Source organism: Gopherus evgoodei, chromosome 6, assembly GCF_007399415.2.
Source record: "Gopherus evgoodei ecotype Sinaloan lineage chromosome 6, rGopEvg1_v1.p, whole genome shotgun sequence".
NCBI lineage: Eukaryota > Metazoa > Chordata > Testudines > Testudinidae > Gopherus > Gopherus evgoodei.
Genome location: NC_044327.1, coordinates 58,573,533 through 58,590,950, shown reverse-complemented (window position 1 = coordinate 58,590,950; position 17,418 = coordinate 58,573,533). Strand labels below are relative to the sequence as shown.

General features: G+C 39.7%; 1 protein-coding gene across 6 annotated transcripts in view; it reads left to right on the top strand.

The window, feature by feature from the left end:
- CSNK1G3 (casein kinase 1 gamma 3) overlaps nt 1-17,418 on the top strand; it is a 140,919-nt gene that overhangs the window by 12,663 nt on the left and 110,838 nt on the right. For 5 of the 6 annotated variants that reach the window (XM_030565969.1, XM_030565968.1, XM_030565967.1 and 2 more), the window contains exons 1-2: nt 5,929-6,004; nt 12,679-13,103. In XM_030565969.1, coding sequence (XP_030421829.1) covers nt 12,926-13,103 — 178 coding nt within the window. In that variant the 5' untranslated portion in view covers nt 5,929-6,004; nt 12,679-12,925. Of the gene's footprint in view, nt 1-5,928; nt 6,005-12,678; nt 13,104-17,418 lie in introns of those variants that run through there. The other variant, XM_030565971.1, reaches the window with a different exon arrangement.

Genomic DNA, 17,418 nt, shown 5'->3' with positions numbered 1-17,418 from the left:
CTCAGCCAGGGGCACCCATGACAGCAGCAGACGGTACAGAACGACAGATAACCATCATCTCAAATGGCGCAGCAGACGGTACAGAATGACTGATAACTGTCTCTGCTGTCATGCAAAGGCAAATGAATGCTGCTGTGTAGCACTGCAGTATCGTCTCTGTCAGCGGCATCCAGTACACATACGGTGACAGTAAAAAAAAAAAAAAAAAAGCTGAACGGGCTTCATGGTTGCTGTGCTATGACGTCTGCCAGGGCAATCTAGGGAAAAAGGGCGCGAAATGATTGTATGCCGTTGCTTTCCTGGAGGAAGGAATGACTGACGACATTTACCCAGAACCACCCGCGACAGTGATTTTGCCCCATCAGGCACTGGGATCTCAACCCAGAATTCCAAGGGGCGGCGGAGACTGCGGGAATTGTGGGATAGCTACGGAATAGCTACCCACAGGGCAACGCTCCAGAAATCGACGCTAGCCTCGGACCATGGACGCACACCGCCGAACTAATATGCTTAGTGTGGCCGCGTGCACTCGACTTTATACAACCTGTTTTACAAAACCGGTTTATGTAAAATCGGAATAATTCCGTAGTGTAGACATACCCTATGTTGCATGTAGATGTAGTAGGATGAGTTAAGGTGATTGGCCCTGATTTTAGAACTCCTTTCTGGTAGTTAGGTCTTGTCACAAAAGTTGTTAGAAAGCAGTACCTGCTTACATAATTAAGCATCTCAGTTCTAAATTCTGTTTTCAGTTAATTTTAATTCTGAAGCTTTCATCTTTTGTGTTGAAATTTCCCAGAGTTGGTCTGACTGCACGGAAATTCTCATGATAAGCTTGAGCAAAAATGCTTCATAGATTTTTCAGTTAGGATAGCAAGGGCCAAATACTTTCCTTATAATAAACAATCTGATGATGTGACTTTGAACAGCTCTACAGTCTGGATTAGAAAGTTTAAATTTGGCATTGATGCTGTCATTGACAAGTCTGTTTTCATATGGAAATTTGGTTTGATTTCGCAGGCATATGATGAAAATGGCTGTTAGGTTGTGAAAGGGATTTTCTCAGTAAGCTCCTAATGATCTGAGAGGAAGTGGTGCACTTGTATGCATAGCTGAGGTAGATGCATATTTAAAAAGCCACTGAAGTACCCATTACCTGAAAGAAGGCCTGTTCAGGAGGCGCTTAATTCCACATGCACCTGGGAAGGTGCTAAGGGAAGGCTCCTGGAAGTCTATAGAAGAGAAATGTTAAAACGTGTTTACTCAGGACAAATTAAAATTTACTGTGTGAAACTAGTTTCAATTTCATTGGCTTCCCCAATTCTCATATGACTAGATTCTGTAAAGTTATAGGAAGATTGTATATTATAGTAGTATGAGGAGTAGTAGTAAGTTATCATGTAATTAAACTATGTGGTAATACATGTGCCCAAGGGAGCAGTTAAGATTACATGTTTCGTTTTAATTTAATCACTTTCTGATTCTGCAATGTTTTGTGTTTCAGTCTTAATGTTTTTAACAGTATTTTATTCAAGTTTAAACTGAAAGTGCATTAGCAAGGATAAAAGAAGGATCAAGTAACCTTTATGCTAAAGTGATCTGCAAATTTGAAGAAATATTAGTATTCTCTGAAGTTATTCACTAAAAATGTTCTCTGTTATTGGATCCATGCTCTTGTGCAAAATCAAAATTCTAATGCTGCAGTAGCAACTGTCTAAAGCTGTGTATGGACTAAAAATGTTGGTTGCCTAAATTGTGTTGGCAAACATGTTTTTTAAACACTAGTGTAGACATTTAAAAAATGTTACTAGTCACGGTCAGTCCTAGGCTTCACCTAGCTAGTTTTTTTTAGGCATGATCTATTTTTCTGGTCTAGACATGGCCTAAAGATGTTGGTCTGGGTGGGCTATTGTGTTATTCCCTGTAATACACCTCTACCCTGATATAACGTGATCCTATATAACACAATTGGGATATAACGCTGTAAAACAGTGCTCGGGTGGGGGGGGGGCTGCACACTCCAGTGGATCAAAGCAAGTTCGATATAACACAGTTTCACCTATAACGCAGTAAGATTTTTTGGCTCCTCTGGACAATGTTATATTGGGGTAGAGGTGTATAATGTAAGCTTCTGTTGGTGGTTCAATCACCAGCTTTTCTGACAACAGTTAGACCCCAGTCCTGAAATTGACTGTAGGGGTGAAGCTTTGTTCTTTCATGGACCCCGTTGACTTCATTGAGGATCCACAAGGGGATCGAAATCTGCCATTCTTGTTGTTGTATAGAAACTCCCCAGGGTTGTAAAACTGGCTAGTGTTGCTAGAAGCTTAGTATTGTTTTTGGTAGAAAAGAGCATCTTGGGTGGATGGAAGAGTGTTTCTTTTTCCTTGTTGGTGATGTAGAACATAGGACATTTGTGGATGTTGGCACTCCATGCAATTGTTTACGCCACCAGAGCATTGAATGGGAGCTATGAAATACTGTGTGATTATGTAATTGAAGACTATTGCATCATAACCTTACTTCTGCTCTCCCGTGATTCCTATTGCTCATTGCCTGTTTTTGCCTTATTGCATATTTGTTTTTCGTTTTCAATACTGTCTGTACTAGACACACACACATATGGGTAAAAAGATGAGAAGGTTAAAAAAAATCTTAACTCTTGCAGCACTCTATGAAAATATTGCCTTAATGATAGTTCTATAGACTGCCTACATACTCATCTACCGTACAGTGACATGTATGCAAGCAAGTGGGGTGATGTACCAAGGAGGAGTAATAACAGTGAAGATGCATGTCCATGACACACAGTTGGGGAAATTATGAGCATTTAAATCAGTCTGTGCTGCATGTTCCTTTCACTGTGTTTTGTTTGGGTTATTCATGATGTACAGTAACTGAGAGTGATTTCTTTTGATTTGCAGAAATTTAAGAACACTTTTAAATGGTGGTCTGCTTAGAGGTCGCCATGGTCTTGGATGATTTATATCCGTGTTTATTGACAAAAATAATGTGAGTCATTTGTAGTGGGTATAATACTTCAACTTAGTGTAGTTTTGCTCTGAAGTGACAATAGATCTGTTTAGTAAGGTCACTTTTGTGATTTAGATATTGTCATATCTAATTTTTATAACTAGAATATGAAGTTTTCACTATCTTTTTTAATCCTTATCCTTCACAGCTTATAGAGCTATGGGAAATGGCAGGATTCTGCTTTCAATAGTGCATCTATAAATGAAGTTTTACTAAGTTTGATTTACAGGGACCTCTGCCTTCTCACCTGTACAACCCCATTAAGTCAGTTGGGTTGCACAAGGTATAAGAGATGGTAGAATTTATCTAGTAGAATCTGTTACTTGTGGTGATGCAGAAATAGCACAGGTGGAATTTCAACTTTCAGACTGAATTTTCAGAACTGTCTGTAGAGGAAAACATCTTTTTACCTGTTAACTAAGCAAATTTGATTTGGAAGTCATCAAGACCAAGAAAAGAGGCTGTAGTGCAGTTTTCACAGATACACCTTAATTTTGGCATTTTCAGACTTTTGAGTGCTTGACTTTTCACCTGTAATCTTTTATTATAGTTTCCTAAGTTAAAATTTAACTGCAAAAAATCTATCGTGGTTTTGGCTCCATCTTCAGCCTTTGACAGTGTTCAGACGTTTAGATCCACAGCAAATTCTTTGGTCACTTGAGCTAATTTAGTAACTGGCAGCACTGTAAAGCTGTTATCCTCTATGTGGACCAGTTACTAGAGGCAGACAAAATACACTTTGCCGTGGGTTTCACAGCTATTTCCTGACAGCAAAGTAATGTAGAGATTGACGACTCCTGGATTCAAGCCTAGGTCCTGGCATTGTGCTTTAGTGGTTATAGGCTTTTATGCTTCTGTGCTTTTAGTATGTCAATATCCTCCCTCTGCTCTTGCCCCTCTTGCACTTCTGTTATTAATCAGTCCCTCCGACCAACTCCTTTTCCCCCTGCTGCCTCATCAGACTTCTGTCCCACTTCTCCTCTGTTCCCCCCTCTGACTCTGGCAACCTCATTTTACCTTCCTCCCTGTAACCCTTCCTCACATACATAATACATAACTAGAGAATATCCTTATATTGCAGCATGGAATCCAGTGTTCTAGAGGCACATGGTTTCCTAATCTATACCCATATTCATGTAAATGAAGGTTTACATGAATATAGGTATAGAATTTTTTTCTTGGATGCATTTTATGGGTTTGTATGGAAATTTTTTGTGTATGAAAATATTTTAAAACTGTTTTGAGAGAGACTGATTCAGAAATGGAAAGAAATAGACCATTCATTGAAAGACATGTAAATAGGCTTGTATATCACCACTTTACAATGGGATCACTGCACAAAGGGAGGTTTTCTGACAATTGGAGATACTGCATTCTCTGTGTTTGTGATGGCTTTCAGTAGGGTCTAAAACTATATTTTAATGAAAATTGTGATTGACTGTGTTATAATACCTTTTTGCTTTTGTTTAAAGGACTGTATTGTAATAACTAAGTGTAGCTGTGTCTCAGAATGTTTTACTGTGTATTTAACTGATATGGTCCACTAGCAACATGCCCTTAAAACATTGATACTTAATTGAGACCTGCCATGAGGCAGCAATGGAAGTTCATTTTCCTCCATGAACTGGCTGTGATAGACACTGAAGTGGCCCTCATACTGCTTCTTGATGATGTTAAATCCATACAAAATAGGATGGGAATTAATGCAAGTTTTCTTAAGTTTAATTATGTTTAAACTTCAAAAATGGTTTTGTGTATTACATGTAGTTGCCGGAGATCAGTAACTTAACCCTAACATGGCTAAAACTGAATTCCTGATTCTTCTCTTTCCTTTCCTGTTCTTTGTCAATTTGAATACATCATTGCACTTACCATCAACTTAGGCCTGCTACTGGGGCATCATATTTGTCTCCTCTCTTACTGTCTTCCCTGACCTATGCCTCATCTTCCAGGCAGTGTTGGAACTTGCTGTTTCTCCCCTTACAACACTTGAGAACATAGGAACATGATCTTTCTGGAAAATAGCTGGAACTTTTCTTACAAGCCATTGTCATCTCCCTTCTTGATTGCTGTCCTCCTTGATGCCCATTTCACCTCCCTACCTCCAGTCAATACAAATTGTAGCTGTTAAGATCCATCTTTCTTGTGCAATATTCTGACTATAACCCCGCTATTGGAATCTCTCCTGGCTTCTCTCATTGGGATCAGACTTAAACTTTATTGTGTTTTATATTCAGGGCCCCCTCATTACTCAACTCTTTGTCTTGTATAATATCAGTGCCCTGCCCTTTCTGCTTCACCAATGATGCCTTCTTTTTTTTTTGCCTTCATACTGCTCCCTAATTACAGAATGCTTTTCCTGAGCTCATGGACAAAGCAATTGCCTCTCATTTAAATCCCTCTCTTCTTTCTTGATTTCTACAAGAAACAAACTAATCAAGTTATCTGTTTTTATTTGGTTGAGTTGCTTGTTTGTGTAGAGGGAGAGTGAAAAACCTAACAGGAAATTGCTGTGGTGGCAGAAGAGTGGGATGAGTTGTGTAGCAAATCCAGCAAAACACACAAACAAAGTAGCAAATGTAATTTATAAGACACTTCCATACTTTTGTAATCATCTTGCTTGTATGAATTATCCCTTTACCCTCTCTTAATCTCAGTCATTTTAGTGGGTACGCTTAGTTTGGTGAAGGGTATGACTTCCTTTATATTTAGAAGGCTTCTGGTATATATAGGACACACTCACACGTACAATATTAATAGAAGCTTGCTTTCTACTTTCATTTAGAAAAACAACAGTACTAAATCTTTAATTTATATAAAATCTGAGTAAAACATCAGAAATGTTTACATGCATGAATGAGTGCCAGTATTACATATGTATTTCTTTACTTTTAGCATGCTGTTTACATCTAAAACGTGAACATTATGGTGAAGAAAAGGCATTGCCATGAACAGTGTACCGCTTTCTTGGGTAAGTGTGATTTGTGAATTCTAATACCACATTATGTATGTGAGGGTGACATGATCCACAATTTGTTATAGAGGGGGTTCTTGGCAAAAAACACCCCAAATATTCTGTTTACTTCAGATTATATGAAAATTGTATAGTATAGCAAAGTGGAACATTATACTCAAGACCAGAAAGAAGAGGCTTACATAAGAGGGGTGGGTGTCTTCCTTTCTGACAGTAATACTATCATTGTTAAATATTAAAAGAACTTTCTGTGTCTCTGCAGTAGGAATCCAGTAACATCTGTTGAGTCAACAAAGGAAAAGTGACAAGCCCATAAATTGTCACATAATTGAGATAATTTTTGGAAAACTAAAACTTGTAGTTGCTGATCTATTATTCTTTGATTTACATTCAATTGAAATACTTTTAAAAGGTATTTCAATGGAAATGTGTGTGTCCTATGTACACTGGATCAACAGAAGAATTAATTTTAATGTTATATTTTAGAAAAATATTTAGTAATCATTTTGCTCACTAAATATCCTACAAGTTTAAACATGTGATTCTTACAATTCTGTGAATGGTGGCAGCATTAACCAAAAAATTAGTACGTTGTATGCTATCTAACTGCTGATCAGACTGTGAAAGCGCATCCAAATTTTCACCAATATATTTATTTATCTTTGAGTATACAGTTACTTGTCTGTTGCCTTGGGGATTGTGGCTGTTTAATTGTAAAAAGACATATCTGACTAGCATGCTGTAGCGTCTCTGTATGTGGTCCCACTTTTGAAGCTTCATGCTAATATTGTTTTTTTTTCTTTAAGGCTGAAATCTGAAATGTTCTGATGTTGATACTGGGACCTCCTTTATTTAGACACAGCTATTCCAACAAGGATTGGTTAGAATGGCACTAATGTTGGTAGCTGTAAGCGCACAGTCTTTTTCTAGTCATTCCTTTGACCCCCCTTGGCTTCTTCTGTGTGCTTGTTTCACTAGTAAGAATTTTTCTATCAACAGGCAGAAAATGGCGGTAGAGTCAGAAAAATAATTAAATTAGCTGTCTCATTTTCTTAGAGGAATATTTTCTTGATCTTTGTGGCTGAACAAAGTTTGTCTTCGACATAATTTTTAGAGTAGAATTTCTGACTATCCTGTTCATGCATGTATAAATAATTGACATTTGACACTTTTTTTTAAAAAGCAAAAATAGTCTTTTCTACTGTTGAATATTAGACCTATGTTTGTGTTCCTCACAACTTTTTTCCTTTTGTCAGAGAAGTACCAAGATGAGGTTATGCTAGATTAAGGAAATACATTTTAAAATTACTTTGATATATTCAAACATATCTGTTTTGTGTGTGTATGAAGGTTCCATGACTGTCACCCTCCACCCCAAGCCCTACTTTGTCTCCAGTTTTTGTAATGGTGTTAAACATATTAAAAAGTGTCTTTTTAGTGTATAGGGGGAGTCGCACTCAGAGGCTTGCTGTGTGAAAGGGGTCACCAATACAAAAGTTTGAGAACCCCTGTTCTTACTACTTGTGGTAGTGGGACAGAACCTGGGCTGTGCTTGACTCTCACAGGTATTTGTCCAAGCTTCACATTTGTCTGAAGAAATACTCTGCACTTCTGTACTTCTTTGTAGTTGAATGTTCTCCTCTTGCCCTCCCCCCCCCCCCAAAAAAAAAAAAAAAAGATAATAGAAGAGAGAAAACGGGAAACTTCCTGTACGGCAGGGCAAAATCATTAAAGGCAGATGCTAAGTCCTTGGGGTTTAAACTCTGGCCTGCCATGCTATCTTGATGGTCTGGGCATCTTGGCTACAGCTGTGATACATCCCGAAGAAGGTACAGGTGACCACCGAAGATACGCTGTTCAAGAAGCTGGAACCCAGTCTGGTAACCGTCCCCTCAGAGGCAGAGAACTCGTTTCCTGTGACTGTCAGGAGCCATGCTAAGACCAAGATCCTACAGTTGACTTTTTGGAAACTCTCCCTCCTGCCCCCTTTCTATTGGACTTGGGCAGAGATTTTGGCTAACAAATGGATACTAGACATTGTTACCCATGGCTACGCCATCCAATTCCTTTCCATACCCCTAAACCCTACTGCCCGCCCTCCCATCCCTTTTTAAGGATCCTTCTAATGAGAACCTTTTACAAAAAGTAGCCTTGTAGCTCAGTCTTGGAGCAATTGAAGAAGATTCTCAATAGAGGGCAAGGATTTCTTCTCTCATTTCCTTTTCCAGAGAAGAAAGGGACACTTTGTCTTACTCTATATCTGAGGAGACTCAACAAATACACATGCCACCTCAGATTCAGGGATGGTAACACTTATCTCCATCATTCCATTGCATCAGGTACAGGACTGGTTTGTGGCTCTTGACTTGCAAGACATGTATTTCACATTGCCATCACCTGGCCCACAGGAAGTTCGTCAAATTTACAGTGGGGCTGAATCCATCAGTCCAAGGTACTGCCCTTTGGGCTCTCCAAAGTATTTGCCTTTACCAAGGGCCTTACTCTTGTGGCGGAGCACCTGAAGAATCAAGTTATCTTTGTCTGCCTGTACTTAGACAACTGGCTGATCATAGCTGAATTTTATCAGGAAACTCTGACAAGCCTTGGCAATTGCCCCATTTGAACCTCCTAGTAATCTGAGAAATTCTCTCATCACAGAACAGTAATTTATAGGACTCAGAATTCACTCTGACAGCTAGGTTATACTTACCTCAAGATAGATTACTCTCGTTTCAGTTGTTAATAAATGAGGTGATTGCTTGCCTTATTATGAGAGTATGGACTTACCTCACATTATTAGACCATCTGTACATATGTGACACACTGCTTGCCAGGCTTTTCCTGAGATCCCTATGATTTTGTGTCAGATCAGTCTATTCCCTGGCAAAGCATTATGAGCAAGACAGTTGTGACTTCATCTCACATCCTCAGGGAACTGTCTTGGTCTCTACACCGTAGCAATGTCAGCAAAGGAGTACCATTCAAGATCCCTTCATTGTCTGGAATATTAGTGATGGATATGTCCAAAATGGGATGACCCTTAGAAGACATGAGGCTATACATGAAAGTCTTGGAACTCAGAGCCATCAGGCTAGTGTGTGCAGTATTCCTCCTGGTCTTCTGGCAATTGATAGTATTGATACTGACAAATACATTGGCAATATACCATAAAAGAAACAAAGGGGCAGCACCTTTGGTCCTCTCATCCCCCACTCCCTGCAGTCCAGAGAGGGAGTCATACTATAGAACTGGTGTTGCCTGCATGACTTAATCCGGACAGCCTTGCAGTTCCTGGGGAACAGCAACAATTCAGTGGATTTCCTGAACAGTCGACAATTACAATCACAAGTGGTTATTTCTGCAGTCCCTCACAAACTGCTATTTCATCAACACAGGAATCCTAGTAATAGATCTGTGTGCCAACAGAAACAATGCAATGTGTCCCAACTTCTGTTCCCAAGTCTGCATAAGTCTGGAATCCTGGTTGGAAGCCTTCCTACTCCAGTAGAAATAAAGGCTGCTGTATGCCTTTTCTCTGTGTTAATCCTCTGGATGACTGCTTGGGCCAGACTCATCCTCATAGCTGCCTACTGTCTGAGAAAGTTCTGGTGATGAACTTGGTGAACACATTCCCATGGCCCCTAAATCAGGCTCCTAGACCTGTTGTCGCAGAACCAGGGACAAGTGTTGCATCCAGATCCACATCATTACAACTAACTGAATGCTGACTGGATGAATACCTTGGAAAAGGACTGCGCTTCGCATGTTCAGGACATCCTGGCACAAAGTATGAATCAATCCACAAAAAGACTTACTTTTTCAAGTGGAAGAGATTTTTCCATATCGAAGACCCAATATAGCCTAGTGCCTGAACAAGTGTTGATAACTAAAATTCTAGATGGCTTATTGCAGTTGATCAGACCAGAGAGTCCAGACTGTTTCAGGGCACACTAGAAGTAATATTAGTGTGCCATCTTCTGGTACAGTTGGTCTTGGTCTTCTCTTTTCCAATCATATTGAAATTCCTCAACGGTCTAATGCATGCCTACCCATTGATAACAGCTTGCATGGGACCTCAACATTGTCTTTCTGAAGCTGATGGAGTCCCACGTGGAGTTGCTCCCTCCATCAGGTAACCCTTAAAACAGTGTTTCTAGTGGCTATCACCTTGGCCAGGAGAGCAAACAAGTTTCAGGTATGCACAGTCTAATCCCCATACTCCTTGTACCCCCAAGAACAGGGTGGTTCTGAGAAGTGCAGAGTAAATTCCCAATGTGGTGTCTGAATTTCACTTAAACAGGTGAGTTAGTTGATTTTTTTTCCTCAGGGCTCTGATGCAGCTGGTATTCCATATTACTGCCATACTGAAGAGGACACTGCTTGCCAGATGTCTACAATGGGACCCACACTGACACACACTTGAAGAAGAGAATGTTTACTTACCCTACAGTAACTGTGGTTCTTGGAGATGGAGATGTAGTTAGTGTGGACATTGTAACCCTCCAGATCCATTTTTGGAGTCCTCAGCTAATATTGACTTTGAATTGTGAGGAAACTGAGGGAAGGTTGTGGCCACTCCATGCTTTATGCTTGTGCACGTTAGCATGAGGAGGCATAGGTGTATGCGTGACCCTGATGGACGTGGCTGTGCAAAAGATTTAGCTTCGTGGTGTGATGCAATTGTGTGCCCGCAGTGACTAAAATATCTCAAAGAACCACAATTTACTGTAGGGTAAGTAATCATTCTTTCCTTTGTCTATGACAAGTGCTTGGCACATTCTTTGAGCAGTGGAGTTTACATAGCCTATCTAGTGGGGGTGTTGGATTGAATTTGTTGATTTTGTTTGAGGCATTTCTCCAGTTTCTATACTGAGATGTGGTTGAAGGTGGTGATAAACGAATCATGTTTTGTCAGTTTCTCCTTTGCTTTCCCCCTCCCCAAATTCTGTTACCTTAGACTTTCCACAGTTGCTCCAGATAACCTATGGCAAAAGACATGAACAGGAATAACCTTGCAGACTACACTTAAATGCTGACCCAAAATGACCTTATGCTTCTATGGTGGTATGAACTGTTGCCCAAATCCTTTTGGGCTTTTCTTAATGAAGCCAAGACCCACTCTGAGTATCTAATGTTTTAGAAAAGCAGATTGGAAATAGGCCTTTGTTTTATTCCTGGTCGCAGAGGATGTCTTTTATACTCTCATGGGTACTCTTGAGAGTTAGGTTATCTGGTATTTTCCCCAAGCTGTCCATGTCTTATGTACTTCTCTCTGAGTTGACATGGTCAGCCCAATTGCTGATAGATTGGTGCTTAAAGCCACCAGTTAAGATCATATCAGAAACAACCATGATTTTATTGGCAGAGGTCAACAGTGGGAAGGGCATTCTCCCTTGCACTCTTGTACCATCTAGGCAGAGAACGGCAATATGGCTCTTCCTTTCTGTACTTGCACTTTGATTTTGTAGCATTATGATAGTTGTCATGTTGGTTTAGTGTAACAGAACATAGTGTTACTTTTTGTATATGCCAGAAGCAGATGAAAAATGTGACATCTGTTCTGCTAAAATGGTGTTTGAAAATGAGGTAAGTTAAAGAACAATATTCTAAAACCAATATGTTTTAGAATGTAATAGTTATAAAGTTTGCTTTAAAAAGAGACATCTTGGGTTTAACTTCCAGGTAATCCTAACATTTAAAATAGAATATATGTCAAAGGATATTGTTAAATAGTCTTGGGACCAGAATTTTACCTTCTCTAAGATTGTTGGAATGTGGTGGGTAAATGTCATCTGAACTTTGGGGTTTTTAAATGACTTTTATCAAGTGATTGAAATAGCAAACAATAGCTGCCATTCATGTAGGGACTAAACAAAGTCCTTTTTTGATCTTTCTACTGGACTTATGACAGCAGTACACTAATACATAATATCCTTTTTGATAAGATTCTTGTTTGAATAGTGCCTACGCAGTGAAGTGAATTGAACCAAAAAAGTGTGTGATGACAAAACTATTTCTTTAATAATAAAAGATAAAGTTGGTAAGGAAATAGGTTTTATTTTCAAAGCAGCCAATACTAGAAATAATAGAGAACAATATATTAAAAGTATTTGACACTCTTTGTTAAGCTTTACATTAAGCATCAAAAATAAGATGTCTTACCATTCAGAAAAAGGAAAAGAAACAATTGTAGTTTTGAATCTTTTTTTTTCCCTTTTAAATTGAATGAGTTTATCAGCTTCAGAGAATGAGTGTATATGGTGTTTGCCTGAAGTGTTGCATCAGTTGCTTATAACTTTTGAGAAATAAGTGAATTTCTTCCCCATTCAAAACTGGCATAACTGATTTTGAGATTTGTTGGACGTTCTTTAAATTGCAGTATCAAGTTTGTACACTAGATAGTTCAGGCTGGATATGTTTTTGCAAAAAGTAACGTATTACTTAACAATCTGTATTAAAATTCTGCTTTCAGATTTTTCTGCGCAACTCCCATTGAAATCATTTGGAGTTGCGTATATGAATCTGAGGGCAAAAATTAGTCACTGTGGTAATGTTGTGCAACAAGGGTATATTAAAAAGTTCTATTTATTATACTTTAATCATGTGACACTCTAGGAAGATACCTTGTTCCAAATATACATATTCTGTTTAATTTTCTTTTTCATTTACAGAGTCTCTGTAAATCCTGTTGGTAGGATACACACTGAGTATATATTTTGCTTCAAAGACTACCAAGGAAAACTATTTTGCGAATGGGATGAATATGCAGCCATTGACTACTTACCAACTACAATTTAGTGACTGATTAACCAGCTGGAGCACTTAACTAGTGATGATTCCATTCTCACATTATCCCGTTTGAGTTTGCTTGTCTTGATTTAAAAAAAAAAATTCAAAGTGGAGTACCGTAAACTTGATATGGATGGTAAAAAGAAAGACAAGGACAAACCAGATGATAGAATGGCACGGCCTAGTGGGCGTTCAGGTCACAATCCACGTGGCACTGGCTCTTCGAACTCTGGAGTGTTAATGGTTGGACCTAACTTTAGAGTTGGCAAAAAAATTGGATGTGGTAATTTTGGAGAACTACGATTAGGTAAGACTGGTATTCCTTATTCCACTCTATCTAATTCAAGATGTACGTGCAAACTAGACAGTCACAATATGTTTACCTTCCATATATACTATTTTTCCTATTAATCAAATTTTTTAGTGTTGCAGAGATAACATCTCATCACACTTCTTGAAATATTTTTTCTTACAGAATTACCTAGGCTTTAATGTGCGCACGCGCTCTCTCTCTCTCACTCTGTGTGTGTAAAACAAGTAAATAATTTGGTTGAGTATGTCAATTGAAGTCATTACTTTGTCTACAGTATTACTATGCTGAACGTGTGAACGCTTTTGTTTCAGACTAAGTTAAATTCACAACTTTCTGACCCAAGGGAAGAATAAACAGAGATCTACACTTATGTAAAATGGACATCTTGTATATTTAAGCACTTGTATTAAATGGTTGAGTTGAACTTTATAAAGGTTGCAGTGTTTACAAGTTATTTTATTTGCCTTAGGTACACTCTTGGGTATTAATTTTTTAAAATCTAGCTTAAGTAAAATAGTTTGGTTTTGTACAATAGCTTTTGTGTTCTAGGTATCTCAGATTGAACTTGACTGTGCAGTTAGTGCAATACTAGTATTAAAAAAACAACAACCCGTTTTGTGCTCAGCCGTGACACAAGCATGCACTCTGTTTGACACTTGCAAACTGTTCAGGCCAACTTATTTTCTGAAGGATACTATGGAATATAGACAATCTATGAATGAACACTGCAGGGCAGAATAGGGGACCACTTTTTTTGTCATGAGGAGGATAGCTTCTGTAACAATATCCAATCCTTGTAAAGCACGTTGCTCTGGTTTGAGTCCAAGAGTGCATTTTTCTCAATGTTTTCATTTTCCAATCTGTTTATTCAACTAAGCGCTTATAAACTTTAGGTATACTGTATGCACTTCTAGATTATCCAGTGACTTAACTACAATTCAGATATGTTACTGTTTTTTTCCCCCTTCCTCTTTTGCACTCTCAGCAGGAAACACTATGTGTTTAGTTGCGTTCTAATCATTTGTGGCTGTAATAAAACAGATAAAATAATATTGAGGGTCTAAATTTGTCCTCATACCTATGAAGTTCAGAATTTAGGCTATAACTCTATCCTTAACTTCTCTTTTTGCTAGATTTTTTCCAATGGATTTCATACATAGTATGAACTAAATTGAACCAGTGTATTAACTCTCTTAAATACCATTTGTTAAGACAACTATATAAGAAATTCAGGAAGTGTTTTTTTTATTTTTTATTTTTTTTCCAGACATTTCATAACAGAACTTTTTTGTCTGGTCTCTTTTCCTTTTTTGATAAACACAGAAATGAGAAATAAGTTCTGTGAAATTTGACATAGCCTGTAGGAACCTGTTATCTGTCATATAAATGTATATTTATTATTGTTTATCTGTTTTGATATATTCTTACAAAGTTTTGGTTTTCCTAGTAAGTAGAATGGAAGCAGGGAGAAATAGACTCAGCACTTGTAAGTTTTTACTTTGCTGCTTGAGGTGATTGGGATTTCCTAGGTGTGAAAGCTGCTGAAGGTAATAGAGAAGTCAACTTCTGTCTCAGCAGCTCAACTTGCAAGTGTGCATAACATGCAAAGCTAGCAGTGGATAATCCGCTGATTTTAGACATAGATGAGTATGAGATTGAAACTAAAAAAACCCATCGGCTGCACTCTGTGAGCATTACTTATCAGAATGTGTTGTATAAAATCATTTACATTTGTAGATCATTCACATTAAAAGTTATGATTAAAATTACATTTGTCATAGACTCTGCTTTAATTTAAAACAAAAGCCTATGATTATTTGACACTTAGAATTTTGCATGTATGAATGTGGTGACAGATAATTTAGGCCCCCATCCTACAAAGACTTATGCATGTGCGTAATGTTATACATCTCAATGAAATTACTTACAAGTCGTAAAGTTGAGGCACATACATATATCTTTACAGGATTGGAGTCTTTGGCCATGACTACACTTGCAGATGTACAGTGCTGTGAGTTAAACCTGCCTTCGTACAGCTGAGTAGGGAAAGCGCTGCAGTCTGTCCACACTGACAATTGCCATCGCACTGTTGTGGCCGTATCTGTGTCACTTGCAGCGGCATTGGGAGTGGTACATTATGGGCAGCTATCCCACAGAACATCTCGTCCCATTCTGGCCCCGTGGGTTGTGGGAAGGGGGTGTGTGTGCGGGGCATTCCAGTCCTGTCCAACGCTCCGTAATGCATCACTTCTCATCCCAGCAATCCCTGTGTTTCTGTCCACATTTGGCACCATCTTTCAATGCCATCTTTCAATGGTTTCTGTGCAGTGCGACCTGTGTTCCTTTTCGGTCTGTGGGAAATGAAGCCCGAACTGCTGAGAAGTATGCTGATGAGTCTCGCCAGTAGGTCATGTTTGGCAGTCGAGCTATTCCTTAAGATCCAAGGTGACAGTGAGGACTCTGATGATATCGAGTCGCGTAATGTGTGTGATGTGAAATTGCTTGTGGCATTGACAGACATGCTCAGCATTGTGGAACTCCTCTTTTGGGCTTGGGAAACAAGCACTAAGTGGTGGGACCACATTGTCATGCAAGTCTGGGATGACAAGCAGTAACTGTAGAACATTCGGATGAGAAAAGCCACTTTCTTGGGACAGTGTGAGGAGCTCGCCCCTACCCTGCGGCACAAGGACATGAGATTGAGAGCTGCCCTGCCAGTGGAAAAGTGGTTGGCTATTGCAGTCTGGAAGCTGGCAACTGCAGACAGCTACTGATCGGTCGTGAACCAGTTGGGAGTGGGAAAGTCGACCATTGGAATTGTATTGATTCAAGTTTGCAAGGCCATTAATTGCATCCCGCTGAGAAAAACCATGACTCTAGATAATGTGCAGGACGTTGTGTATTGCTTTGTACAGATGGGTTTCCCTAACTGTGGAGGGGTGATAGATGGGATGCATATTCCTATTCTGGCACCGCCCCACCTGGCATCCAAGTATGTTAATCGGAAGGGGTATTTCTCTATGGTGCTCCAGGCACTTGTGGATCACTGTGGGCTTTGCATTGACATTAATGCAGGCTGGCCTGGAAAGGTGCATGACGCACTCATCTTTCGGAACACTGCCCTGTTTAGGAAGTTGCAGGCCGGGACTTTTTCCCCAGAGCGGAAGATCACAGTGGGGAAGTTGAAATGCCCATTGTGATCCTTGGAGACCCCGCTTACCCATTAATACTGTAGCTCATGAAACCCTACACAGGGAGCCTTGACAGCAGCAAAGAACAGTTCAACTACAGGCTGAGTCGGTGCCGAATGACTGTGGAGTGTGCTTTTGGCCATTTAAAGGGCCGCTGGCAATTGCTGTATGGGAACCTGGACTTGGCCGAACACAGCATCCCTGCGGTTATATCTGCGTGCTGTACCCTCCATAATATTTGTGAAGGGAAGGGTGAAAACTTCACTCAGGCATGGACCTCCGAGGTTCAACACCTGGAGGCTGAATTTGTACAACCAGAGAGCAGGGCTATTAGAGAGGCCCAGCGTGGGGCTGCAAGGATTAGGGATGCCTTCAGGGAGCAATTTGAGGCTGAAAACCAGCAGTAATATCTGGTGCCCTGCACGGGAGTGCAGTGCAGTGGTTCCAATGTTAGTAGGAATCTGTTTGCTAAGCTGACTTGAAGTGCCTGTTTCTTTTCTGGGCTAAAGTAACTTTTACTTTATACAATAATAAAGAATGTTTTCAAAGCCAAAAAATCTATTTATTGAAAAGAAAATTCATTTACTTGAAAAGAAACACAACTGCTTGGGCATCAGAAAGGGCAAGGAGGTGGGGTGGGGAACAGTACAATTACAGATTTGCGGATGTCCTATCTGAAGTGCTGTGCAATGACTGCTGCACTTCAGGATGCCTATACTGCATGGTGATGGGGGTTGAGTGCAGAGGGTAAGTGTCATAGTTTTCAGGGCTGGGTGGTGAAGATACAGGTGTTGTGCTCCGCCTGCATGGCTACAAGCACCTGGGTAGAGTCCACTTGGCACTCCATGATGCTTATCAGCCGATTCATGTTTTACTGCTGGTGCTCCGTGCTTTGCCACCAGTGCGCTGCGTTTTCCTGGAGGCTCCTGCTTTGGATCTCCCTCTAGTCCTGCACTTTTTGATTTTCTGTAAGAGATTGCTGCATCGCTTCTTGCGGTATGTCGTCTTTGCTTTTTCATGGCCTCTTCCTGAGTCTTTGCAGTCTCTCAGCCAGTGATAACATGGATGGCTGAGATCTCAAGGTTGCATCTGTAAAGGCAAAATGCAACACTTAACAG